We start from the raw sequence: 27500 nt of genomic DNA on the forward strand, positions 1-27500 counted from the left end.
TTGTGTTTAAGCTTGCTTAGACAGAACCTGTGTGCCAGGTGAAGGGTTGTTTACCTGAAATCCCAAAAGCACAGAGGCTGAAGACAGCAGAGAAGAAAGCTCTTGAGGTGACAGATCGAGCCTGGTGTAGCTGTGGGATTTGTCAGGAGGAGATCCTCGGCTACTCTGAAGTGTCCTCTCCCAGGGAGTGTCCTTTGTCACCTCAGCAGTGCCTGAAGCAAAGGCTGCAGTGTGGAGGCTGCCATGAATACAAAGTGTTTTCCATCCATTCTAATGCTTTATCTCCCATAGAAATCCAAATCCCTGTTAAAACACAGACAGGCTACTGCTGCTCAGTGTAGGAGAACATTATCTGCTCTCCAACAGGAACAAGAGCCAGCTTGAATCTCCCATTTTAAAAAGCTGTGAGAATCCAGTATTTTGAGCATGACAAGAATCTGGGTTTAGGCAGGGTAATGTTTTGAAGTGTTTGTAGGGTTATTTGTTAACAGCAGAAATAAAGACAAATCTAAAAACTCTTCAGCAAGCACACGGGAGAATTTTTAGATGTCTAAGACTTGCAAAGTGGTCAGTCATAGATCACTGTTAGAACACAACCAATCTTAAGACATAGTTAAGGTTGGAATAGATGGACCTAAAAGGCATGGGAAGGGATGTTGGATATACAACTATGCCCTGCACCAAGGCCCATCAATTCCTGGCAAGGCAAGGATTGTTTTTTCCACTGTCTGCAAGGGAAGAGAGGGAAGATTCAAGCCTGTGGGAAGTGAAAGGGGCATTCCTGAGAGGCAGCCAAAGCTGTAGATGGACTTGGGTGGTGTTTTTGTCCAGCTCACTAAAGGGACACCGAGCAGCTCTAGAGGCCAGCAGGTGAGGTACTCACTCTCCTTGCCTTGTCCCAGGTTTATCATTCGCCTGTCGTATTTTTGACAAATACCCAATCATATGACAAAAATAAATCAGTATTCTTCTCTGGATTCTTCTGAAGAAAGCTGGCTTGCATTCCAAGAAGCATTTCTGCCTTTACCAGGCTGGGTTTACCCAACACCTCAGTGCAGCAGAAATTCCCATACATATCTACAGCCTTCTACTCTTTCAAGTTGTTTTTCTTCACACTTTTTTGGGGGAAAAAAGTTGATATACAACACTGTTAGGGTTTTTTGTTGTTTTTATAAAATTTTTCAAGATATCACAAAATTACACACACTAAAAGCTTAATCTGCACATTTTCCAATGAAAAATTGAAATATCTTAAATTTATTACTCGTATATACAATTTCAATCCAAATTTACATTCGCATTTTCATGGGTAGCAAAAGGCATGGATCAAACACAAGATTCAGATGTTTCACTTCAGCATATTTATAGGATATTTACTTCAAATCTTGGTACGTGTTCATTTATTTAGAACAGGCCACTGACAAAAGGCTGGATTTTGTGCTGAAATGCTATAAACTGTGGGGAAAGTCACTGCTACCATCCACTCCTTTCAATGCAAACATCCATCATTTGTTTCAGTGAGATTCACAGCACAATGACTGAAAAATTAACATATTCATTATAACCTCTGAGAGCTGTTAGTTTAAAGCTCCATCTATGGCTGTGCTGTCAGTTTAAGGCAAATGTGCTAGACATCACTTTATAACTTTTTTAAAATGTTAACTAAAGTAATTCTGCAGTTAACTAACCAAAAGCTGGAATTCCTTTCACCTACCCCAGAAGAGAAGTTTTTCACTTGGTTCTTCTTGAGTCTTTAAAAACAAAGTAGTGAAGTTAACAAGACATGACAGGTAATAAACATCCCCCTCTTTCAGCTACAAAAATGGATTTGTATTTGAGTAACTTACATTCAGTGAAATTGTCTTTAGACCTGTTTGAAATCATCTAGGCTTAGCGAGCACAATTTAAGCAGAACTTCATTCAGATATTGCAAAACAAAGGAAATTAAAATTTACAAGGAATACTTTGTTTCCCTTCAAACTAATTATTATTTGAAATATGGAGAAAAAAAATTCAAAATTATGCCTCTCCTGCTAGACTTCATAATCATAAGAAAATTCAAATGAAGACACCTCTCAAGCCCAGAGTATGAAGAGTTGGCTATTTTAACAATCTGCACAAACTGTAAATACTGAATGTTAATTTAAGACACTACGAAATCAAAAGCTCAATTTCCCCCTGTAGTTTTCTGTTGCTTGAGTTATTAAAGAACCAGCACTGAAGGAAATACCTGCAAAACTATCCCAGTTATGTCCACTCAAACTCCATACTTAATTAAATACTAATTATGGAGACCCTGAAAAAAATAGAAACTCTATCTTTAAATAGAATACAGAAATGCAGTTTCATATATAGCTGCATGTTCTTGAATGTGCTTTTGCAGAAAAACGTACTTCCTGATAGCCTTGAAAGCAAACCTGTCACGTAGATCCTTCCTTTCCATTTAATATTCTACATATAGTGTAATCTTTTTTGCTTTGGTAAAATACAAGTAACAGGGAAATATGGGTAAGGAAAGCACAGTAAATAACATGGGTATGCATCATACCTTTTTGTAAGAAATCTGAGCTGAAATGTAAGGCATCCCTCGAAGTATTTTTTGCATATGCAAGGAATGCAGTTCTTTGTAAACAAAAGCTTGAGGAAAGCAATACTGAAGCCAAAGAATCTTCCCTAGCATCCTTCCAATGATCCCATAACCAAGAGCAACTCTCCTAGGGCAAGTGTTTTGGAGCTATATCCCGTGAAAAAGAGCATCCCATCCTTTGTCTTTCCATACATTTTTAATCACATAGTAGAGACTGCCTCGCCTTGAAGATCTCCAGATTAGGGGAGTGATGCCAAAGTTGATTCTCAAGGGCACGAGCTCATCCAAAGTCTATTTTTCTGGTGCATCACTTTCTGTAGATTTTGTGGCTTGCACAGTATTCCCACAGGATACACTTCCCAGTGTCTGGGACTGACAGACAGCGGCGGGTTTGGTGGTGGGAAGGGTTTTAGAAGAGTTGGGCTGATGTCTGCGATGCCCTGAATCCTCACCTGGTCTCCTCCTGCCAGATTCTTCACCAATAGGAGGCTGAAAAGAAACATGGGGGACCTGTTAGGAGTCTTGTTGTAAAGCCAGGTATTTTTTGCCTCTCCACAGACTTGTAGGACTGAAAGGATTAGGCTCTTTGAATTTATCAGGCTGCCATTTCATGAAATCAAGAACGGCTCTCAGATTACCTTGCAGTGAAAATATTAGTACTCCAAATATGATTTAAAATAGGCATTGAAACTTACTTCCACCCTGAAGTCCTCCAGTCTCTTAAATTTACTCAGGTATTCTTGCAGTTTGGGGTCAACAGCTGGAGTCTTGTGCTGAGAGTATTTTAGGTAAGCCCAAAATTTTTCCAGTCCATACAACTGACCTAGTAACAGAAAAAGATAATTTTACCGCTTTACAAGATCAAATTTAATTATAAACTTAATTATTCACTGGTAACTATATTTTTAAGAGAACTGAAGATAAAAAGAATATGAATAAAAGCTGTTCTTGGTTAGTTAATGAGTCAGTGCCAAGGAACTGGGATTATCTTCAACTAATGTTACCACAGTGTGAGCAGTGACAGGCCTGTGATAATTACCAGCTTCATAGTCCCTCTTTGTTTCTTGTTGGAAATCCTCAAATATTTCTTTCCTGAATTTCTTTTCCAGGCCATAGCTGTAAAATCTGAACAAGCATTCCAAGCCATACCTGGAACAGAACAGAGAGGTACAAAAATCCGTCTCGTCTCTTTGGCTCAGAGAAATAGAGGTGGGGGAACTGTGTGGAAGGAAGGGAATTATATCCAAGAACTAAATGGCAGTGACAATTTCCTCTGTGGTCATTTTTCTGGTATTTTTGTAAGGCAAGAACCAGTTTGAACGAATAAAATGAGGTTAAGAATGTCATCACCTACAGAAGGAAGGATCTGAGGAGTGTTAGTACAGAACTGACTCGTCATGGTCAACAAGTTACAGGATTTTGTAGAATTCAGAACTGAATACAGATAAGGAAATGCTGCACAGTCAGCTAATCATCTGCAAAACACAATTACATACTGATTTTTGCTATTAAAGTAACTTATACACATTGCTATTTTAAAGATTTACAAAAAGTCAGAGGCAGTACTAAAAATGTTCACTGCAGATGTATGTAAATTTCACAGTCATTGAAAGGAATGGTAAGGCCTCAGGAAAAAATACCTGTAGTGTTCTTTTGCATCCTCTAGAGCAAGCTGTTTGAATTCTTCATACATTTTCTTGTTGAAGTGATCTCTCAGAAAAAAGGACCAGAAGCGAAAAAGTGTGTTCATTTCTTGGGACTGGCCAATTCCCAACCGTTTCCTCTCTGGAAGAAAAAAAGAAAGGGACGAACAAAACCACTATTTTTATTTTTCAACAGAATATTTTAAAGTGCCTTGTCTTTAGTAAAAAAACACACCAGATTTTCTGGTAACTTCAGTTCAAATTTGAGGGTGATTTTTTTGGTCAGGGAATGTAAAGTTAAATGGAAAGCAGGGTTCCTAAAACAGAGGCACCAAATAAATTTTGCTTGCCTTTCCCAAGAAAAATTAAGGATGAGGAACAATGGGAAGAAAACTGGTATCAGACAACATCTGGAAACTTCTAAAAATTTTAGGAAGTGCATGGAGCAGCTTACCTGTTAAACACCTTCGCCGGTATTTATGGTACACCTGCTGAGTAAAGCCATTTTCCTTTAACAGTTCATGAGATGGGTGCTGGAATTTGGGAAGAGAATTTGGAGTACAGCCATAACCTGCCAGTGGGGCTCCTTCTGAAGGTGAGGCATTGGAACTGCTGGAGAAAAAACCCAACATATTTCTGCCCTGTAAACAGAGCTTTTTTGCAGAATCAGTTTTCACCCACCCTGACCCATGCCAGAGCTGACGTACAGTCACCTGGGGACTGCTGCAGTGCACCTGGGTTTGGGTGCACCTCAAGAAAACCAAATTTTGTGCCAATATGTCAATAATAAAACAGCTTTGGACAATCATCATTAATCATTACTGTCCTGCTTGATTTTAAATGACCACTGAAGTGAACATCAGAGCCTCAAGTAACAGTACTGTTGCTGTATCATGGATCAGACAAGACTGGGAACACCAATCAGCCTAGCTTGTTTCCAAACAGCTCTGCATTCCATATTTTTGTCATTCTTGATCACTCTTTTCTTGTTTCCATTGTATTTATAAATTGCCTTTTATAGCTTTCTTCTCCATTAGTAATGAGAACTACCTGCAAATAAATTTTGAATAACAGCAACAGCATTTACCTCACAGAGGAAGTTCTTGGCCTGTGGTCTCTGGAATCCATCACCCAACCAACATGGCATTCCAAGGGAGGATTTGTACTGTGGCGTGTTTTTCTTTTTCTTGGAGCCTAAGAAAGTAAATGAAGGATTTATTTCCCTAATTTGACTTCACTCATTCTCACCCATTTAAAACTGAGATCTAAAAGTTTTCTATTCTGTTATCTAACAAGTTATAAAGACACAAGACCACAGTTACATAACCTGAAGACTAGTCTTACGTAACTAATCAAAAATCTTAAGCACTACAGTTCTTTCAGCAAGGACTTTCAAGGAAGATGACTCAAAAAGCATTTAATAGAAATAAAAAAGAGAATATGGTAAATATTTTGGAGTTAAGCAACAGGAGTAGAAGCATTTAATTTTTTGCCATTTAATTCTTGTTAAACTGTACGCACAAACAATAATTTTGTAGGCTTTTGCTGTTTTTTTTTAATATGTTTTTCCATTTACCTTTACATCAAAGGATCGTGCTTCTTTAACAACAGGGTAGAACCTGGGTGTTTTGTTGGGATCCTGGAGCCTTGGGGTGCGAGGTGTTCGTGGAATGAAGCCAGGGTGGAAACGGGGGGAATCTGGGACTGCTGTTGGCAGTGATCGAGCCATTCCTGCTGTTGGAAGTACTTCAGCACTTAGGAAATTACAGGCCAGCTCCTCTGCTAAATATGAAGGCAGGTAGGAGAAAGTGAGGTGGTTTTACTGAGCTACTTTACAGATGCTATTAGCATGTAACCCAGTAAATGTTAATAGTACCACTGTATCAGAAATACCACAAGAGATAAGAGTCGCATGTTGTGGCTCCTCAGTAATGGTATGATACAAGTAGTAAATTCTTGTAATCTCATTTCCTTCTATCCCTGTATCCCATAAAAAATGCTGGTTTCTATAAAATGTTTCACAGCTTCAGTTTAACTTTACACATTGTAAATTCCAAGTCAAACAAAGAGCACCTGGTGCTGGTGGAGAGTGACAACAAAGCAGAACAAGTGCCAGCTTCTTGTCATTCAACTGAAACCACACTACCCATGAACAGTTGGCAATTTGAAAAATTAGCAAAGAAAAAGCCCCCTCAGACTGCTGACTGAACCAAAATTAAAATACTGCACAGGCAGAAAGAGTCAAAACACCTACAGAGTTGTTCTTTATTACAGCGATTCTAAAAAACAAATGCTTTCATACATACCTTTCTGTAACCCTGGAGGTCTTGGAGGAACTTCCTGGGTTGGATCAGCTGTTTCTGGTGCAAGACTAACAAATTCATCCTTATTAATGAGGTTCAGCTTCTTAAAGTTCTCAATCTCTTGCTGAATTAGAGAAAGCAAATTGTAAATGCAAAGCAGGGTAATAGATACCATCCTGGGAGACAGATGCATTTCGTGAAGAGAAAATAAGCTACAACTGACACACAAGTACCCACATATCTGTCTCAGGTGGGACATGTGCATGCTGGGTATGAAAAATCTCATCAAATCATTGTCAAGTCTGTAACAACAACAAAAAAGGAAATATTCTCTCTTGCAATTTGCTATTTCTCACTGCCCTCTTGATGTTTGCTGGTTTCCTTGGTCCATTCTAATCTGTATTCTAAATTCTACCTTTATTTCTTGCTCTTATTCTGAACAACCATTTCCACCTTAGTCATCTTGCTTTTGTGCAGACATGCTCCATTTGTCCATGCAGCTACTTCCCCCTCTTTGTGCACAGATGAAGCCCCTTTCCCTCACCACTCAATGTTTAGGTAACTTCATTTTAACTACTGTTCTAACAAACTACAAGGCCAACAGAACCTTTACATAAAACTACTTTAAAATGACTGTATTACTTCCCTCTCATCATCTCATCTCTGACAGGTACCCCCTTCCCCTCTGGGTAAGGGTTTGTAGGGAAACAAACTACTCACAGAACAAGAAAACATTTGAAACTTTAACCATCTCCAAAATGTTACAAAAAATATTCATTCAGTGTTTTTGGTCAAGTATGTGACATGAAAAACTTGGGCTTGCTTTCAGCTGTAAAGACAATTCAGCAGACCTACAAATTACTGTCACTTTCCTGTAGCATTTTACAACTACATAGCAGAAGGCTGAAGTTAATTTGGAAACTGTTTGGACAGGCATGGTTTTGTAGTCAAAAATTAAAGATAATTACCTTCATCAGGGCATCATTTTCACTCTGATCCATCCACAAATCCTGTTCGTAGTAGTACAAGCCATCATTGATGACTTTAGCAAGTTCTGATGTTATTTTTGCTCGGCACACACGGTTGCCAGTGCGGTCTCCACAAGGATGCTTTTTCACATATGGTGGTGTCTGTGTTACAATTAAAATCTTGTTTACATCCTGATCATCAATTTCATAATCAGAATCGCTATCTGACCAATCAGTAAATTTATTTTTCCGACACTGATTTTGTTCCATCTCTTCATCAAACAAAAATTCAAGTTCTTCCTGTTCTTGTTCCTCCTGAGGTGGGGGTGGCTGGTGTTGATCTGGTGTTTGATCAGATACAGGAACAGTCTCCTAAGTTGGAAAAGGTTTTATATTTGAATTGGATAATGGTTTTCCAAACTTCACTGCATTCTCAAGCATCACATATGTTAAGATGCTTAAACCTTGGTTTACAGTGTAACCTCAAAGTGGGTTTTGCATTCTTTATTTAAACATAACATAAAGGTTTTTGATTTTACCTTTAGCTTGACAGTGGATACACGATGCCTCTTCTTCACTTCTATCCAAGCTTCAGAGTCCAAATCTGGCAAACTTGTGGACAGTCCTTTAGACATTGTCTGAAAATTACTTGATTCAGCATTTTCCTTTGGACTCAGCGGGCTCCCCACTCTTGGAGAACTTGGTGCAGACTCTAGCAGTAGAAAACAATAGTTCAGTTTCTGTTGTGGATTGCTTTGGTTCTATTTTGTTTGTTTTTCAAATGTTTCACTGGTCTTTCTTTTAACCACAGCTACCATTTTTCTACCTCTCTGGATAAACATAACGCTGATCAAAGAATTCTTCATTTTTAAGAGACAGCTTTTCAAAGTCTACTCAACATTTCAGAATAAAATCAATTCTAAGAATTTCTTTCCATGGAAAGTTTCTTCACGGAAACTTTCTTTCATAGCCTGTGAGACATTACGTGGTGTTGAGGAGAAAAAAAAGAGCAGCATCATTAGGATCGTGTTTTCTCCGTGTCATTCTCTAGCTCTGTGGATGGGTGCCTAACTCCATCTTCATTCTTCCCATTTAATTTCAGCCAATGTTTTAGGAAAAGATTCCCTTGCCAAGGGTTGTCAGCAAACAAATGCATCTCCCTATTAAAAATGTGAATGAGTTTCCCATCCAAACAAGGATCCCCCAAATAAAGAGTGAATTCCAGCTGCCACAAAAATGAAGCAGAGTTTAGGACAAGTTTAATATTACTGTTACTAATTCCACAGGACTGTAGCCCACCATTCTATAGTCTGGAGAATGGTCACAGCCATAACACACAATAAACATTTTTATCTACTTCACATCAGCCATGTGACTTGGCAAGTGCAAGGCTGGCAGGCAGAGCAGCTGAATAAACCATTACCAAAAGTACAACTTCTATTATGAAATCACTATCATGAGGCAAATTTCCTAAGCTAGACAGACAACCCTAAACTTATGTTTCTGTAAAATAAATCCTTTACCAGTATGAGAGCCAAAAGTTTGGCCTGGTATGAATTCTGGACAATTGATGAGCTGAGAAAAGTCAGTTGGAGGCAGGTTGCATGGAGGAGGACCTGGAATTGGCCACTTTTCTGGATCAACCCTTTTTCTTAGTTTCTGATCCACAGTTTCAACTTCTGTACTGTCCTTTAGGGCCTGTGTGACAAGCATATAATAACATTAAAAACTATCAAAACAGGAAAAAAAACCCACACACCAACAACTTGGCCACTTATAGCCTTTCTATAGAATACTTGTCATTACAAACAGAATTTTTTCTTAACTTCATAGCTCTGAAGTTATGAAAGTATAGAATGAATCAAGCAACTTTTCAAATACATTCTTCTGAATGATTTTACCTCCAAAATGAGTGCAGCATTTGTAGTCAGAGCTTGCATCCGACGGAAACTGGCGATCAGTGACACAGGCAAAAATCCTTGTTGGTCCATCTTCCTCCTCAGGAAGAAGTCTCTCTCCAAATTTTCTGTGCTGAAATAATACTCACTGCAGAACAAAACATACAAATCTGAGCTTATTCTATGGTTAAAGAAAATCCTAAAGCAGCAACCTAGATTCCTTGTTAAAGGCTTCCATTAAAAATACTGAGTATTTTGACATCAACAAAACCATTCTTCAGCAGAAGACCCAGAGAGCAGCAAGCATGCTTGACAGGTTAAGACAGACTTATGACTCAGTACAGCACAGAGGGGTAAAAATCAAAGCCTTGTTACATTTGCACAACCAAAAACTACGCTCCTGTTTTCCTTCACCCACCCATTCCCTCATTACTTACATGGACAGAAGGGAACAACATTGTCTTGGCCTCCATAGAGATGAAGGACAAGTACTGCTTACAGTCAGGGCATAAGTTGTGTCCCACACAGCAGTACCAGTTCATCCTGACCTGCATCTTTTATTGTCCCAGTTTCCAGTGCACTGGAAGGCTTAAGTATCCTATCTCAGTGCTGAGGCACAAATAGATACCCTGAACCATCAAGCATGCTTGTGGGAAGATGAGAAAACAAAACCAGTCATATTGTATTTGGCATGAAACTGTACCAAAAAGGCACAACAGTTGATGGCGGAAAAAAGCCTTAAAGAACGGATGATGTTGAAGGACAAGGACATTTCAGGAATCTGGTAATACCACAGAGATGAGGGACAAACAGCAGAAAGACAAATTTTCAACAATGAAGCTGCTCTAGGAAATAATCCAGGTGTCAAGATGTTTTATACTTAGTGAAGACAAAAAGTAAGGAATTCAAATCATGATCTGTCACACAGAGCAAGGGAATGAGAAAAGGTCCTATGGAAAAGAATTAAAAACCCCCTCAATTTACATGACAACTGAAATCTAGGCCTTTCATAGAGCTTACACATCATAGCATGATTTTGCACAGTACATCCAAGGAATACTAACTCCTCATCACATTAAGAAAAACACAGATAGCGAAAGACTTAATGGAAAGCAGTTAAAATTGTATGACAAAAATAGAGGTAGCGCAAAAAGAAAATGAGAGGATATTAAAATGTTGAGGAAAAAAGCTGCACATGCAAATGTAAATAAAGATCATTCTACTTTCAAAAAAGAATAAAAAAACAAGTCTCTCCACTGAAGCTGAGATCAAGGCCAAAGTCTCCAAGAGCAGGGCACCCTGATGCCACCACTGACCCAAGCAGCACCTTGATACCATTTCTTTCTCTAAATTTTGTAGCTGAAGAAATTTGAAGGAAAAGATGGTTCTATGAAAAACACACAGATCACACACAGAATATTCTGAGCTGGAAGGACCCACAAGGATCCTCGAGTCCAACTCCCAAGTGAACGGCCCATGCAGGGATCAACCCTGAGACCTTGGCAGTATCAGCACCGTCCTCTGACCAACACCCAACTCCAAGACAATGAATTTAAAGTCTCAACGCTGGACAAGACAGGACAAATGGAAACACTGCTATTAAATCAAAGCAAACAGAGAAGAGAACAAGGCTTTTGGAGAATTAAGCTCTTACTCAGAGCCAAGTATGATCAGTGAAGCATCTGGGCACAAAGAGATAGTTTATTTCAAGAATATCCTGTCTACTGTTCCTGAGCTGCTATGTTCCTTTTTCCCTCCCAGAAGATAAGCAAGCACAAATGCCATAAACCAACATTTAACTACTGTTACCTTTACAATCATACAGTAAAGGTAAAATCCTGTAACGACTCGCCTAGTTAAAAATTCCACAAGCAGAAATGGACAATGACTGAACTTGACTCAAACTGCCTCACTTGATGTCCATCACTCTAGAAAAAGGAATGTGAAAAACCATTAATGATAAATGAAGACAATGCACAAGTTTGCTCCAAGTAGAGGGACACACCTAAACACACACACCCCATCCAGCTTTTCTCTTCTTCCTTTTCCTCAGAGTCTCTTTCCTTATTCTTGAATTAACACTTGGATTTTCTAAAGCAAGAGGACTTTTTAAATAGAGTTCTGCTGCACATTGCAGAATGAGGAGCTGCTAAGCACTGAAACTTTTCAGGCTGACGACTTCAACCTGTGGTTAAAAACATTGAAGATATTTTTGTACGCAATCCAAATATTATTCTTTTGTACATCGAGCTGGTTCTTGGGACAAGCATAAATTGCTTGATAGCAATGTGTTTCTTCCTGTAATTACAGATCAACTCAGCTGGACAGTGTCTAATATTTTTCTCTATTAAACAGGTAAGCTTTTAAAATTTATTCATCCACTAGGATTCAGTCTCACTTCTTTAATATATCCTGATTTTTCTTGGACTCCAATAGGAACTCTGAGATATAATGATTTTGTGTACCTTTATTCTGTATATACTTCCTTCTTTGGCATAGTCACTTTAATATTTTATAGCTACATTATGAAAGGCAGACAAAACCACCCCAATTTAGAAGCTAATAAAAGGTAACTGAAGAATAAAGTCTGTTTCTCATCATTATTAATGTGATAAAAGAAGGGAATAAATAAAAACTACTTTTTTTTTTGTCTAGGGAGAATAAAACTAGTGAAGTTCTGTTCTAAATCTGCTCAGAAATCTCCCTCTCTTGGAAAGCAAACTCCATAACCAAAAGCCTTAGGAGCTCACACCAGGCAAGCAACCAACAGCCATGGTTATCCAGCCATGCCAAGTCTTCTACCAACACCTGCCAACCTCTCGGTGGCAAAAGGGAATACAAATATACCCAGAAGTCAGATGTGACCAGCGCTGTAACTGACATTTTTCTCAGCAGAGGGGACATCACCATGTCCTACCTTAGCAGGTCTGGATTCTACACTGCATGCCCAGAAATCTGGCCAACAGTGGAGTGGCTGTGATCCTCCCCCACTTGTCTGAGGACAGTGAAGGCCGATTATCCTGACATGGGGGTACATGTCCACTGTCAGGTCTCATAGGGGCCTGGCAGCAAGAGCAAAAAAAGACTGCAATAGAAGTTTTGAAGTTGATAGCCACATGTCAGATACTTTCTGCCCTTTAAAGAGGCTTTTCTCTTCCTTTTTGCGTCAACTGTAACAAAAGAAGCGAGAATAAAATAAGCAAGTTGCTGTACGGAACACGAGGGCAATCAAAAACCACCACAGAGGCATCGCAGAGAAATGCAAGTACAGAGGATGAAATATCTGCCAGTGGTGGAAACTGTCTCATTAAAATGAACTAGTGCTTTCCAGGCCCTTTTTGACTTGTCTCCTGGTGATAATCAGTCTTCCAGATGGTTTCTCAATGCCTAATGGTATACACAAGAAAGTAAACATTTCAGATCATTGAAAAATCAAGTATCATTGCAAAACTACTCTCTCTCTCTCTCTCAGTTACATGTTTCAGGTGAAACACACTGAAAACATCAAACTAACGAGACTTCTCAAAGTGAAATTGAGAGCAAATAGGGGAAGACATCACCCAAGAAGAGCTTTACAGGCAAACAGACCAACAGTACTCAAAAGCACAAGCTCAGAGACATCCATATCTCAATTACATGACAACATAGAGAGGGCTGTGTACCATAAATAAAGCAGTTATGAAAGTTAGAGCCAGGCTACAGCACAAGATGTAGAAACAGCTTCCTTAAAACTCCTCCCCATTACTCAAGTTTTTCCACCCACCAGTGAATAAATTAAAGCTGACACTCGTAATGGTCAAAGTTAACTCAAAATGTTGAGCTGCAGTGCCTTAATCTCCAACTTGACATGGATAATAAGGATTCAACACTGTTTGAAATGAGTTATTTTATCTTAACTAGACCTCTGAAAATACTTATACATTAAGCAATCTACTTACATTTGGTGTTTTATATATTCCTTGAGAAGTGCTTCATCCACAGAATACATCTGCACTCCTGTTCCGTCACCATAGTAATAAATCACACCAGGGTTAAGCTCAGGCTGAAATACTTGGTCAATTCCTTCACCATACAGTTCTTGATAACCAACTGAATAATCAAAGTTCACTTCAACATAAAAGAGAACATAAAATAACAACATCAGAAAATGGAAACAACAACATTATAACCATAGTCGTCAAACTTTTTGCCAAGTTATCTGTTGGATTAGCATACTGCTGGGGTTTCCTCTGCCTCGTCCTCTTCCTCTGCTTCTCCCCCTTCCTCTGCCTCTGGAGAACCCTCGGACGCTGCCGCCCTCGCTCCTCACGCTGCACACCTCATCATGGTCGTCTCTCTTGTCTCTATCACGACGCCAATCTTGAAGAGAAAAAGAAAACACAAAATATCTGCAATCACAAACATTCTGGTGCCCCTAAGTCCCTCATATCACCAGAGTTCTCAGCCTGAGCCCTAGCAACCCACAGCCTCAGCCATGCTGAGGTGGTCACAGCTGAAGTTGCAGGAGAGGAGCAGGAAAGGTGTGCCAGCCCTGCCAGAGGGTGTGCCAGGCAGGAGGAGTCAGCAGCAAGGAGGTAATGGATGGACTGGCAGCCAATCCCAAATGCTTCTGAAGCAAGTGGACACCCTGGTGCCAGCTCAGAGGTCACAGTACCCATGATCAGCTCAGGGCAGGGAGGAATGATCACAACAGTTCAGTCTCCTCCTGTGGACAACTCCCACCACTACTGGAATGAGAGGGGAATCACAGAATTGCAAAATGGCTTGGGTTGGAAGGACTCTTAAAGACCATCTGGTTCCAACCCCCCCTGCCATGGGCAGGGACACCTTCCACTAGACCAGGTTGCTCAGAGCTTCACTCAGCCTGCCCTTGAACACTTCCAGGGATGGGGCAACCACCGCTTTTCTGGGTAACCCTACTGGATCAAACTGAGAGTGGCTAAATTTAACAAAGGACTGACTAAAGATATGTATTAAAAATTGTATTAAAAATCTTGCTTTAGCAACGATTCTTAGTGAACTCTACACATGTATGTTCATACACTCAAGTCCTGTCATATTAGACTCTGAATTTACAGAGAATATAATCTGTATGTGTGTGGTTTTCAGTCATTTGGCCATTCTAAGAAAAAATTGCTGAAGGAAGTGATAACTGGTCAAAATCCTCCCCCCACCCCTATCCATCCATCAGACATGCAGATCAAACTCTCATCTACGTTCCTAAAATGACTTCATAAATTCCATATCAGTAGCATCCAGTACTTCTTATAATGAGCAAACATTCAAATTGGGAATGTATATTGCAATTTTAAAACTTAAACCAACAAACGTCCACTCAGCCTAAGATTTCTGCCACCTCACCAGCTGTGCTCACAACACCTGAGGACCAGAAGCAGCATCAGTTGTGGTGTTAGTGCAGCTTTTTGCATAGCTGTGCTGAGAAATAGGTCAGGGAGCTGAGGGAATCAGTCCAGCATGAAGGAAAAAACAACATCAGCAGAACTGCCAGAGCAGGGTTCAAAGTGTAGCTCCACAAGCAGCTGCTCTGGTAGCAACAAGCTGTAGGAATAGCAGCAGAGCAGGACAGAGTAGACACCTTCTGAGGCTTTTCCCGAACTTTCTTCATTGTAAAATTGTGGGACAAGATGGTGGAGGGTGCCGTGAAGAGGAATATAATATAATGATTATATTCCTGCTGGTCACTGGCAAATATAAACACCAGGTTTTACCTACTAAGTTTCAACACAAACTGCCAGCTCATGTGACAGTACACTTTATTTGCCACCAATAGCAAGACCCAGAAAGTGAGAACTACTTACTTCTTGCCTCATTCCTTCTGTTGTTATGAGGTATTAACTTGTTTGTTTCCAGCACAAATCTGGAGCTCATTCGAGAGCCTGCTCTGTCTTGACTGTCTGACCTCACATCGTCCAAGTAAAGCGGCACCCATTTCTGCTTGTTACCTTGAAAGGTTAATATATTACTCTTTATTATACTAATACTTGAGGTTTAAGCTCCTGAAAAGACTCCATAGAATTTTCCTTGTAAAACTAGCAACAGTTAATTTCAGATTTTAAAAAGTGGGAGAAGCTTAACATTGAAATTTTAAGATATTACAAATGACTAAATGATTAATGCAGTAAACAAGAATTTCTGAAACTGAACTATAACCTCACCTAAGCTTCAAATTTAAGAAATAAAGGCAAACATTTTATTTAATGGCTTTTCAGATGCTCCATAATCAGGAATTTACAGCTATGTCAGTGTTAAATACAGACAGTAAATTCCTTGCTATATAATTTCACAACTTGTATATGAAACATTGAGATTAAAAAAAAAAAAAAAACATATAAAATAACCACCACAATAAAGATTTCAATCACAAATCATACAAATTTTCCTGAGAATTTAACTGTGGTACCGTACTTTCACCTCAAGATATTCAAAGTTCATTCACATGCATCAAAAATTACTATACTAGCAAAGCTTTATTTTGTTTTATTTTCAGGCTGACCTAATTATCCACCAACAAGTTATTTAACTAGAATATTCATTGGTATTGTATTGGTATTCTTTTATGGCTAGGAAATGTAAACATGCACATAAAATGTTTTCTCTGTACTGCGGGGTGGGGGGAAGAAAAACATGTTTTACCTGTGGAATGCTTTGCTTTAGATTTCCACTTAGACTGAAAAGATTAAAAGCACTATGGGTTTTTTAGTATATCTATGTATACAGGAAGATTAATAAATCTGAACAGCAAAGGTCTTTAGGGTCTGGAAAAACACCAGCAGGGAAACCAGACAAAAATAGCAGCTGATCTTGAAAATCTTTTTGCTGTTTCTCCAGCCTATTCCAATCTCCTGACCAAATGAGGTTTGCTTCCCATTTTGAGTGTAACAGATTGGATCAAAAGGAAGCAAATAACCTGGTTTAGTCCTCAAATGATCACTTCAATGTACAAGCTAATAGCAGAGCATGAAAATGGAAGTGCTGGTGTATATGCAGTAACACAGACACACACACATATATATTAAGTTAAATTAACACAGTGCTACCTATTGAGGGAAAGAAAGATATCAGAGATAGAAATGGCTTGTACAGCCATAATAAAATCTTACAGAAATCCTCAGAGCTCCAAGGACCAATCAACAGGGCATAAGCTGCTTTTCCCCCAGAATTCCTACATGACTGAACAGAAGGCTCCAAACCCTGAGGGAGGCAGCCTGGCTGAGGCTTCCAGGCAGACACCCATATATTCTGTATTCACCCAGCAAATGCACATCATGAGAAGTTTTATTGAGCCACTCAACTGGAATCGATGCAGCTGTATCAACAGTGACTTACTGCATTATATGCTGAGTACCTAAACTCACCTTTTTTCCTCTGGATATTAGTTTGAGCTTCATCTTCACTAGTGTTATCTGCTGGACCATCTGGCTTTGCCTCCGAATTGTCCTTGATTCCATTGTTGCTTTTTTGATCAGATTTCTCCTCCTTATCTCTTCTGTTTGTTGGCTTCTTGCTATGACTTACAGTCTTACACTGTAAGAGACGCAGGTAATTATTTCTGGTAGTACAGCTGCTGATACCAGGAGGTGCACATTTCCTTCAGCTATTAAAATTCCTTTTTTATTACCTGTTCTCAGCCACTTCAGCAGGGTGAACTTTAAAAATTGTCTTGTTTTGTGAAGTCCCTTTATAAATAGTTGTATGTTCTGCTAACATGGCAAGAGCATAAAAAAGGGGATTCTCACAAGTATCTACTGTTCAGACTTATTTAAAAAGCTGGGCCCACAGAATACTGGGAGGGAGGGAGGGGATTCTGCCCCTCTGCCCCACTCTGGTGAGACCTCACCTGCAGTGCTGCCTCCAGCTCTGGGGTCCCCAGCATGAAAATATGGACCTGCTGCAGGGAGCCCAGGGGAGGCCAAGGATGGTGAGAGAGCTGAAGCTCCTCTCCCATGAACACAAGCTGAGAGCTAGGATTGTTCAGCCTGGAGAAAGGAAGGCTTCAGGGAGACCTTTCCATGGCCTTTCAATGCTTAAAGGGGGATTACAAAATGGGGACAGACCTTTTAGCAGGGCCTGTAGCAATAGGACAAGGGGAAATGGCTTTAAAATAAAAGAGTTTCAGACAAGGTATAGTAAGAAATTTGTCATGATGAGAATGGTGAAACAGTGGCACAGGCTGCCCAGAGAGGTGGCTGGATGTCCCTGAGACATTCTGGGAAACATTCAAGGCCATGCTGGATGAAGTTCACTTGATCAAGTGGAAGATGTCCCTTCCACTTGGGTTGGGGAGGCTGGACTAGAAGACCTTTAAAGGTCTCTTCCAACCCAAATCATTCTATGATTAGATATAATTTTTACCTGCAACACGGGAAGTTTTGCAGACATTTCTGCTATAGAGAAAGAATTTTCCTATGTTGTGGAGACAGCTTTGAACCTGCTGGAATATATAGTAGATACTGCAGTACTGTGTTATAATGAATTTGGACACAAAGCCTTCCCCTAGATGAATAAACTAAGTTTAAGTACGAATGTTATTTTGTTTTACAGACACTACATGAATTTGGACACTTTCAGCTATAAAATGCATATTGTTTAACCCAAATGTTGTGGTTTCCCAGACTGAGAACATGGTAAAAGCACCACAGGGATGCTCCTGCAGAGCTACAGCAACGTGAAAAGGCACCTCAGCATTTGCAATAATCTGTGCTCTCTTCTTGTTTTAAATAGCATCAGAGAGGTCTAAAATACACTATGCACTTATCACTTGAGATAAAGAGAAATTAGGATAATTTGACAGAATAGATGTTAGCTTAAAACCCAGAAGGGGAAAAATATATCAGAGGAATAAGATAACTAAGAATAACTAAATTGTGTTCAGACAATAGGCACAAAGCACTCTGAGCCACAAGAGAGGGCAGCACGTTCACAACTCCAAAGGCCTTCTCATCTGTGCATAAACAGCTGAAAACAGCAGAAAAGGTAAATGTAACTTTTTAAACGGTGGAGTTAAAAAATAAGGCACTATTTAATGCACATGTCCGTGGCACACCACTAACAAATTCCAGTACCAGTGCAGAAAATTAAGCATGAATTACTGACAAAACTTCTACTGAAACCCTACAACACCCAAAGCACATTCTGGGGGGAACAGTATGAAACAGATAAGCCAGGATGGTTTAAAAAAATAAATAATCCTGAGGATTATAAAGGACACTTACTTCATTGTTTGCTATTTCGCTCGGGGTCGGCCAGCTTGCAATATCGCCCAAATCATCGGCCTGCAAAGGTGACAAACAGTTTATATTCCTTCCTTGACTTAGCCCTTTTTAACACAGGAAAGATGTCAGTCATGGCTCAGAGAGCCAAACTACCCCCAGAGCAGAGCTGTCAAAAGTAGCAATTTTTAAAAAACAAGAAATACTACAGAAACCAAACACACAACTTTTGAAAGAGTTTTGAGCTCACATCAGACAATTGTCAGATTAAATGCTGTCCTACACATATGTGATTAAAAGGTGTCTACTGCTCAAGGCTTTCAGTTTTTGGAAAACCTTGACAGCTATTAACCAACCTAAAAGGGGTGCCTGTACAAAATTTTATGAACTTAATGTTTCAATGAAAGGATTCGGTGTCTCCTGCTGTAATGGTAACTTTATGCACATAAAGGACACTCTGCACATAAGATGCAAAGAGGATTTCCAAAACCAATCTAGCATCACTTGTGCTCAAGCGATGCTGTTTCTTTGCAGCCCCTTCATATTTTTATGCAATCCCACTGATTTTTTAAACAATAATGCCTTTCTTTATCCCTTGTCCATATGCCAATTTAGCAACTCTCCTAATTTTAATTTCCCTTTTTTTTTTTTGTCTCTGTGTTCAAAATTGTCTATTACCAAGGCATAACATAGCACTTCTGGTTGGAGCTCCAAAATAACCATCTTTTAATTAGAGCAGTATCAGCTATTTATCATCCTGAATATTTACAGGCAAAAATACAAACCTTGCTGCTTTTTCTTGTCCTGGGTTTTCCTGCTTTTATCACTTTAGTGGAATTTTGTAGTTCTGAAAAGGAAGAAAAACATTTTCAGGTGAAAAATTAGGCTGCACTTTAAATGACTAATGCAGGTGTGCATTAACAATTCTGCCTTACTCTATCATACTACACCAAAGTGTTTCTGAGGGCTTGATATCAAAGTCAATGAACTTTTTTTTTAGTGAATAAAGTCACTAAGAGTACATGACACTGAAAACTCACATTCATAATAAGGGCAAATCCTCTTGCAAACCAAGTGTACAAGATGCTGCCTTACTCCATATTTAAGCATTTTTTTCAACAAAGAAGGTCAAGGCTATGTCAAAATGCTGGTATTTTAACCTAACAAGTGGCAAAGAAAACCCCTGATACACATTTAATAAGTCCTCCCTATTAAAAGCTATACTTATCAGGCAGAATTTATGAAATACGTAATTATGCAAGCAAGGGGGAAAAAACCATAAAAACAATTATATATTCCCAAATGCCTAGTAATTTTCTTTTATAAGTAATTACTCAGATGCCAAATAGTTTAGCCGTATAGCTCAAAATCAAGCCAAAGTAAAACAAAAACAAACAAACAACAAAGGAAAAATATGCAAAAAGAAAAATACTACTTAGTTAAAGCCTAAACATTATAATAATGATCCCATCTGATCTCCTGAGCAAGAGGAAACCATCTCTTAATTTCTTCTGTTAAGCCCTGGTTCTCCCAGTGCATGTCTTCCCATAGAGACAAGAGTCACAACCATTCCTTGAAACCTCCCATTTGGTGTTTTATTGCATGACAAGCTTGAAACACTGAACGTGTCTGAAATCACAAGTGGATTATTTTATACAGGGATAACATCACCTCCTCAGCCCTTATCTCTTTCACATCCAGTGACTAATCTCCCTTATCAGGGCTCCACACTGGGAACCCCACCCTTGTGCCCCAGTGACTCTGGAAAGCCTCTCTCTCTGCTTCCTGGAATACACAGAAAACGTTACAAGCACAAACTAATGCTTACTCCACATTCCAGCCTAAATTTTAATATCATTTATAACCATATAAATGATGAGTGTCATGTATATGCTTCATACAACTTGGACATCTCACCAGACATGAATCCAGTGAATCCTGACCACCATTAGCCAGCAGGTTTTTGCCTCTCCTACAGATCTGCTTTTTAAAATAAAGACAAAACACACATCTCAATTAACTTCAGACTGAGAGCTTTAAGAAACACACAGTGACCGTGTAACCCTAATTTTCACCTGCCACTCAGTAGTAAACTAATTGCCCTTTTACAAAACAAGACAAACAACTGCAGGGGTGGAGCAGCAAACAAATTTGTAATTCTCTCCAAGAGAACTGCCAATTAGCCACGCAGGTACACTGAGTGGCCACGGCGTGTCTGTAAACACACATCTCTGTCCAATTACCTGACTGAAGCCCTTTTTCCACCTGACAGCACTTTTACTTAAATTGCTGCTGAAGGACTGTTCTGCCAGAACTGCTGCTCTGTGTGTCAGAAGGGCGTAGCGAGGCACCCAGAAGTGCAAGACTCATTGTTGCTGCACTGTCTTAGGTCATGGGATATAATTTATTCCAGGTGGAAGGAAAGGCTATCTGAATGGAGCAGAATGAGACCCAACTCGTTTGAAAGAATCTCTCTTATCTGAATGGAGTAATCCAAGACTTGGAAGATGCATTTGCAAGCTAAACAAAAAGAAAATATTAGGCAACGCACTGCCTGGTGGGTGATGCCCTTTTGGAACTCAAAGGGCTGGAGATCTCATCTCACTCTGTACTTCACCACCTCCACAAAGTTCCTTGTCCTCCCAAAAGAGCCATACTCAAAACCAAATTTACAACCAAATTTACCAACAGGTCCTTCCTGGCTGGCTTTCTGGGGCTTATCATGTGGGAGCTGGACTTCAGTGTGAAGCATGAAAGGGAAGATAAAGGGGAAGGAAAAACAACAAGGAGGGTGGGAGAGTAAAAGAACATAACATGAGATCACTGAAAGGTTTTACCCAGGTCACATCTGGTCTGTTGTCATAAAGAGGCCTAGAGCCACAAAATACCTGAAAAAGCATCTGAACACAGGCAAAACACATGTTCAGATAACAGCCCTCTCCTTAACATCACTCCAGGGTTTGGTTTTAACATCCCATAACAACGTTGGGTACCTAGAAACGGCATCTTTAGTCCAAATAAACTATTTCACTTGTTAATTCCAACACAACTGCATTAAAAATGGTTTATTCTGTGCTATGCTACGAGGAACCTGTTAATAAGTGGCGTGCTGTGTCGATGAAGGAATTCACTGATCTTCAATGATTTTACTCGCTGGGTTTCAGAGTTTTGAGAATGTGGGAGAAACAAATAAAGTATGAATTTAAACTGCCCCAAGGACAAGGCAGTTTAATTGCCAATGATCATCTTTCAATCACTGAACTCCATCCTGTAGAGATGGTATTCATATGAAAACAGAAATCAGCCTCCAAAGCCATTATTATTATGGTTCTTCCAAGTTTCCTAACAGACCACATCCTAACAGGAGGTACTTCCTGCAGAAAGACAAGGCTGTACAAACATGCCATGAGCAGCATGTCAAGATAAATGGAACAACAAGTCTGAAAAATGAAAGATGAATTTTGGAACCACCAAAACTGTAGCAATCCTCTGGGACAACAGCAACAGAGAAGGAAAAGCAGCCTGGATGGCTGAGGAGCAAAGTTTGTACATAAGATCTCTCGCCAAACGACCCCTGATCACAATAGGGTCACAAGACAATAGGATCACAAGTAATAGGACTTCAAAAAGGATGGTTTGAAGTTCTGCAAATAAATAGTCAGCAAGTAATTTTTTTCTGATGGAAAGGGAAAATGATACTGTCAATTTTTTTCTGAAAGCAAAGTCTATTAATATAGGTGTAATGCATTCTAATTTTTGATACAAACACTGTTTATGCTGTGAGGCTTTCTAGACAATACTAAGGTTTTATTTTTACTTGGACTGCACGTGTGTTCCCTTTTGTGAAGGAACAGCACCACATAAATACCAGAAGTGCTTCAGGGAGCAGATAAAATCACTCAGCTCTTCAAAACTTAATTGGAGCCTGTGTGTTGAACTAGTACAATATTTTTCTTTCAATGCTCAGTTTGAAACTAGACGGTATATATTCTATTTTTAAACAAGGTAAGCTATACTTATATCTATTGTTTTAACACATGAAGTATTGCAAAAGTAACAAAAAAAATATCCCTTGGAGAATATAATTAATTAAAACCCAGAGCATGGATTAGAGAAGAAATTCTGCAAAACAATAAAAAAGATCCGAATTACTATCCTAACATTCTGCCCTACAGGAGTTCTAGAATTTCATAGCAAAAACTACATTAGACTGTCAAACTCCACAATATCTGAACAATTAATCAAGGCAGCAAGATATGACACCTGCACCCTTCCACCTATTTATGTTCAAAACCCATCCATTTTTCAATACAGCAAGCAACAGGGGGCGGGGAAATCCACAATACATGACTGATTCACCATTATGCTATTTATTTTCCTTAGATTTAATTTCTCCATTCGTTTTTTTTCTTAGCTTCTTCATAGAAAACTGCAACCTGTGACTCAATTTCTACTAAAGTTTTCATGGTTAAATGAAGCACAGGGAGGTGGGTTTCTGTTTCATAACAGGTCTCCAGTTTGGAACAAAAACCCCAGACAAAAAACAGCCACACTAAATTACACACGCTGTTATGTACAACTAAAATACAGGCAGCAGCTTTGTATGGATAACGTTTTTAATCCCTTTAGGGTTGGGAAAATTGTCAGTGCTGAAACTTCTGATAATGCTTTGAATAAGTTTTAGATGCTACTATTAAAACACTCCATGAATTTGTAAGAACTAATGAGAACACCTGACTTCAATACACCCAAATGATTTGATAATCAGATCATTTATGAATTTACTCATCTAAGGTTTGCTATTCCCAGCTACACAGTGTATCTTCACTAAACTGTACCTTTACAACCTGTTTTGCTATCAGGCTAAAGCAAATTCATTTATACAATAGCACTACAGTGAAATGGTTCTGCTACCAAAATATCAAAGAGATGAAATGTACTCTTTGATACCCCGAAATAAACACAATAAGCACAAAATAAAAGAATGAAGCGTGCACTTATTTTAATTAACTACGTCATTCAAGCACATGCTAATACGCAAACCTGCTTCAACCACTTCAGCAGCACAAGTATTTTGCTTCACTGAATATTTTAATGAATTTCATGAACGACTTTTGAATAATCATCTAATAAGTCACTAGAGACCCACATCAGCTATACAAACCACACGAAGACTTGAGAACCTGTCATTCAGATTACTTTTCTGCAACCTCACAACAAGGGCAGTGCTGAAGATTTCATCAGATGAAGAGGTGGGAGAACTTTTGAAATAAAATTATTTCAACCACTAGACCCTGGGTGATTTTTTTTATGTGGAGGATGGCAAACTCACAGTTTCAACCTAAAGTGAGGACTTAGTGCAATACACTGGGGAGGGAGGCACATCTCAGAAGCACCTTTCATCACTTGGCAGCCTCTGTAAAAGCTCACTCCATCCGATCATGATCACCAGGATTAGAATCATGGAATCACCAAGGTTGGAAAAGACTTCCAAGATCATCAAGTCCAACCTTTAACCAAATGCCACCTTGTCAACTAAACCCTGGCACTGAGTGATTTCTTGAACCCCTCCAGGGACTGACACTCCACACCTCCCTGGGCAGTGTTTCAAAGCTGAACCACTCTGCCAGGGAAACAATTCTTCCTGAACTAGAGAGAAGCCTATTAATTTCATGAGCAATTTTATACCTGATACAAGTCTTTCCCCACAAGTTAAAAGCAGATGAGGATGTAAAAGTAGCTTCTGAAGTTATTCTGAAATTACTCTGCTTAAAGGCGAAGTTTAATGAAAGGCTTGGTCAGAAACACTGAACTGTGGTAACAAACACCATGAAAAGTTCAGATATGTTTGCACTGGGTGTTTGGTTTACTGCAATGACTAAAACCCACTAAGGTATCTGAGACAAAAATATAATCAGTTGTAATAACAAGGCTTGGGCTGAATTTTTCTGCCAAAATGTTACATTTTCCTGGTAGTATCAGGTGACATTAACAGTTTGTTTCAGTAACGAGAACCAGGTTTGCCTCTATCACAAACCAATCCCATGATAAATTGAAAGTCCAAAGATGACAGGCTGGAGCCAATTTTCTCAAGTCTGCAACTATCACTGAACATACCATAGGTGCACATCTCAGGAAACGTTTAACAAATTACACCAGGATCAACAAGTCTAGCAGGATCCAGTCACTGCTTTGATGTGAGATCCTTTTCCATTTTATTATTCTCTTTACGGATAGTTCTACATTCCATCCCAGTAGTATTTCTGCACATCCACTTATTATTTCACATGACTAATTTCCATACTACAACATTCATAAGGGCCTAGTGTAACTTTGCCAACGTGCAATTAGTTTCTTCAAAACACACCCCTTGTTGCGGGTGGAGGCACATGGCAATTTCTTCCTTCAAACAGCCAGGAAGGATCAGCTGCTTTGCCTTTTACAAGGGTAAGAATGGTGGCTTCCTCACGGTGCTTCTGGTGGTGGCCAAACCAAAACACACACCCTGGTGTGTGTTCTTCACCAGTGCCACTGCCAGCAACACTGACTCCCTTATTTGCTCAGTTACACACCTGGCCACTGAAAATTATGTTCTAGTACAACTCCTCAGCTTAACTATTAATTCCATAAATGGCAGGTACAACTTCTTGCAGGAGAAAAAAAATGTAAGGCTCTCCAAAATCACAAAATGAAGTATGAATGCACGGCTTGCTGCCTCCTCCTTCCTTCAACAGCTGTTTGTGTGCTTTATCTTTGCTGGCAAAGCAAACTTTACAGAGGTGAAGCACTAAAGGTTCTAACACAAAAAAAGCAGCTTTCCCACTGCTTCTGATGTAGCACTGTTGCTATTGCTGCCACAGCAAGGCAAACGAGTGACAAGCCCCCTTTCATGCATGAAGCAGACCACAAGCTTCTGCCCGGCCAGCTGGATTTTGGAAGCTGGGCACAAACAGGTACTTAGGAGCGCGTCAGTACATGTAAACAAAAGAGTACAGATAATAAAGATGGGTATATATATGTTGCCAAAAGTTCTGCTCTTCAGTTAAGTAGAGATTTTGTGGTCTGGAATGTGGTCTCCGTTTGTATGACCTGTACACTTGAAACTGTAAATTACATATTTCTCTTTGTCAAGGAAGTACGTGTTTAATTCAAGGATAAAAGTGACTGTGAGATCACAAAAAAGGTTTGTCAGGTGCCCTCGGGAGCAAGTGCTGAGATTGAAGTTCTCGGGAAGCACTGGTTGCAGTATTTTGAGGTCAGCAGTTTACTTAAAGCCAAGAACAATACTCCAAGAAGCTACAAACTTCTAGGAACTCTTTGCTAGCCTAAGCATAAAGCCTGGCAATTTCAAGTTAGGTCCTTGACGACCAGCTTTGTAAAGCCATATACCCGTTCAGTCAGTGCGGTGCCCATAAAGCAGCTTTATCTTACGTGCAGTGATTTCAGGCCAGGAAATTATCCCATGGATAGTATCCCTATGTAAACACACCAAATCCCAACAGCGAGCGAACTGTCTGCTTTGGTCAGTGCTTAGAGCCTCCGCAAGCCCATTCTGGAAACCAAACGCAGCTAACGGATCGTTCCCAGGGCCTTGCTACACAATTCGCCAAAAAAGAGCTGCGGCAAAGCGGCATTTCTAAAGGAGGCTAACCGAGACGAGCGAGCGAGCAGCCCACTCTGCGAGCGCCAGGGGCAGGCCGGAGGTCACCGCCGGGCCGGGGTGGCCACTCGCAAGCCCCGGGACCTGCAGCCAGCCCGGCGCTCCCGTCCCCGGCCGTGTCCCCCGCCCCGAGCGCTGCCTCCCGTGCCCATGTATGTCAAACCCAGCGCGCCCGGCCCGGCTCCAGCCGCGCTGCGCTGCGCACGGGCCCGGCTCCGCGGCCGCCGACAAGCACGCGCTTTTCCTTCCTAAAAACACCCAAAAAACCAAAACCAAAACCACCCCGGTGCCATCAAGGCGCCGCGCACACGCTCCCGGCCCCGCACCTGGGTCCTGCGGTCCGAGCCGCCCGTCCGGCCCCGCGGGCGGGGAAGGGCTGTCCCGCCGGGCTCTGCGCCGCGTCCACGCGTTCTCCTTGGGCGCCGGGGCTTCCCTGCTCCGGCCGCCCTCCTCCGCCACCTCCTCCACGCGGGGCGAGCCGGGCTTGGGCTGCCGGGGCTCCTGGGCCGCCCCCCAGCCCCGCCGCTCCGACACCTGCGCCGTGGACATGCCCGGCCGTGCGCCCGCCGGAGGGGCCGCAGCCGGGGCGGCCGAGGCGAGGAGCCCGCGGCGGGGGAAGGGGAACCCGCCTCCTCTCCTCGGCGCCCCGCCCCGGAGCCGCTGCCAGCGCCCCCCGGCCGGGCCGAGCGCCGCCGGCTCCCTGCTGCCCTGCGGCCGCTCGCTGCCGCGGGGGACGACGCGCGGAACGAGAGACAGCGACCGCGACCCGCCGGGGCCGCCGCCGCCTGCGGAGGGACGGGCGGCGCTCCGGGCGCGCTGCCTCGGCCGCCCCGCCCCGCCCGCGCGGGGGAGGGACCCGGGGCTCTCCCGTGCGCCGTGACCTCACGCGGCCGGGAGGCTTTACAGGCCCTTTCGGACATTTCGGCTCCGCAGGCCTCGCCCGCACCTGCACGGAGCGAGGAGGGTCTGGATACGGTGGGCAGGAGGATGAGCGCGTCTCGTTGGTGCGAAGGGGTCTCTCCGGGGCACAGCCTCGAGAACGCGCTCGACAGGCACAGGAGAACGTACTTGAGGTCCCAGCAGCGAGGGAATCCCGTATCATTTAAGCACTCCAACAAACAGGTACCTCTGCCATCACACCATCTCTCCTCTACGTTTCTACTTTTGCCAAAAATCCCCCAGAAAATCATCTCACAGTAACACGTGCACTC

At 41.1% G+C, this 27500-nt stretch overlaps 2 protein-coding genes across 6 annotated transcripts in view; one reads left to right on the forward strand and one right to left on the reverse strand.

Annotated features, from left to right (window-relative positions):
* MFSD8 (major facilitator superfamily domain containing 8) overlaps nt 1-27500 on the forward strand; it is a 336831-nt gene that overhangs the window by 277853 nt on the left and 31478 nt on the right. The gene's annotated exons all lie outside the window — the stretch shown is intronic.
* LARP1B (La ribonucleoprotein 1B) lies at nt 1151-27406 on the reverse strand. Of its 5 annotated transcripts, none has more exons than XM_068187891.1 (19): nt 27358-27406; nt 19415-19476; nt 18633-18692; nt 16776-16944; nt 15219-15362; nt 13615-13758; nt 13338-13506; nt 9403-9547; nt 9025-9199; nt 8041-8213; nt 7502-7873; nt 6537-6657; nt 5807-6012; nt 5318-5424; nt 4685-4842; nt 4228-4372; nt 3627-3736; nt 3283-3410; nt 1151-3076 (listed from the first exon to the last, which is right to left on the reverse strand). In XM_068187891.1, the coding sequence occupies exons 1-19, from the start codon at nt 27389-27391 to the stop codon at nt 2879-2881; spliced, it is 2820 nt and encodes a 939-aa protein (XP_068043992.1). In that variant the 5' UTR covers nt 27392-27406; the 3' UTR covers nt 1151-2878. The 5 variants fall into 5 exon arrangements, with proteins under 5 accessions (XP_068043992.1, XP_068043993.1, XP_068043990.1 ...); XM_068187892.1 differs by lacking the exon at nt 27358-27406 and adding an exon at nt 26616-27159; XM_068187889.1 differs by lacking the exon at nt 27358-27406 and adding an exon at nt 26616-27014 and having other exon boundaries at nt 4685-4839.

The sequence above is a fragment of the Anomalospiza imberbis genome, chromosome 4 (genome assembly GCF_031753505.1).
Source record: "Anomalospiza imberbis isolate Cuckoo-Finch-1a 21T00152 chromosome 4, ASM3175350v1, whole genome shotgun sequence".
Taxonomy (NCBI): domain Eukaryota; kingdom Metazoa; phylum Chordata; class Aves; order Passeriformes; family Viduidae; genus Anomalospiza; species Anomalospiza imberbis.

Bases quoted from the DNA above. Each gene is read 5' to 3' on its own strand.
- LARP1B (XM_068187892.1), bottom strand. From the start codon at position 26,838: ATGTCCACGGCGCAGGTGTCGGAGCGGCGGGGCTGGGGGGCGGCCCAG. The intron at 16,945-18,632 runs GTAAGTGTCCTT...CGTCTCTTACAG, and splicing joins GCGAAATAGCAAACAATGAA to TGTAAGACTGTAAGTCATAG. The intron at 13,759-15,218 runs GTAAGTAGTTCT...TTTCTCTTCAAG, and splicing joins CAGAAGGAATGAGGCAAGAA to ATTGGCGTCGTGATAGAGAC.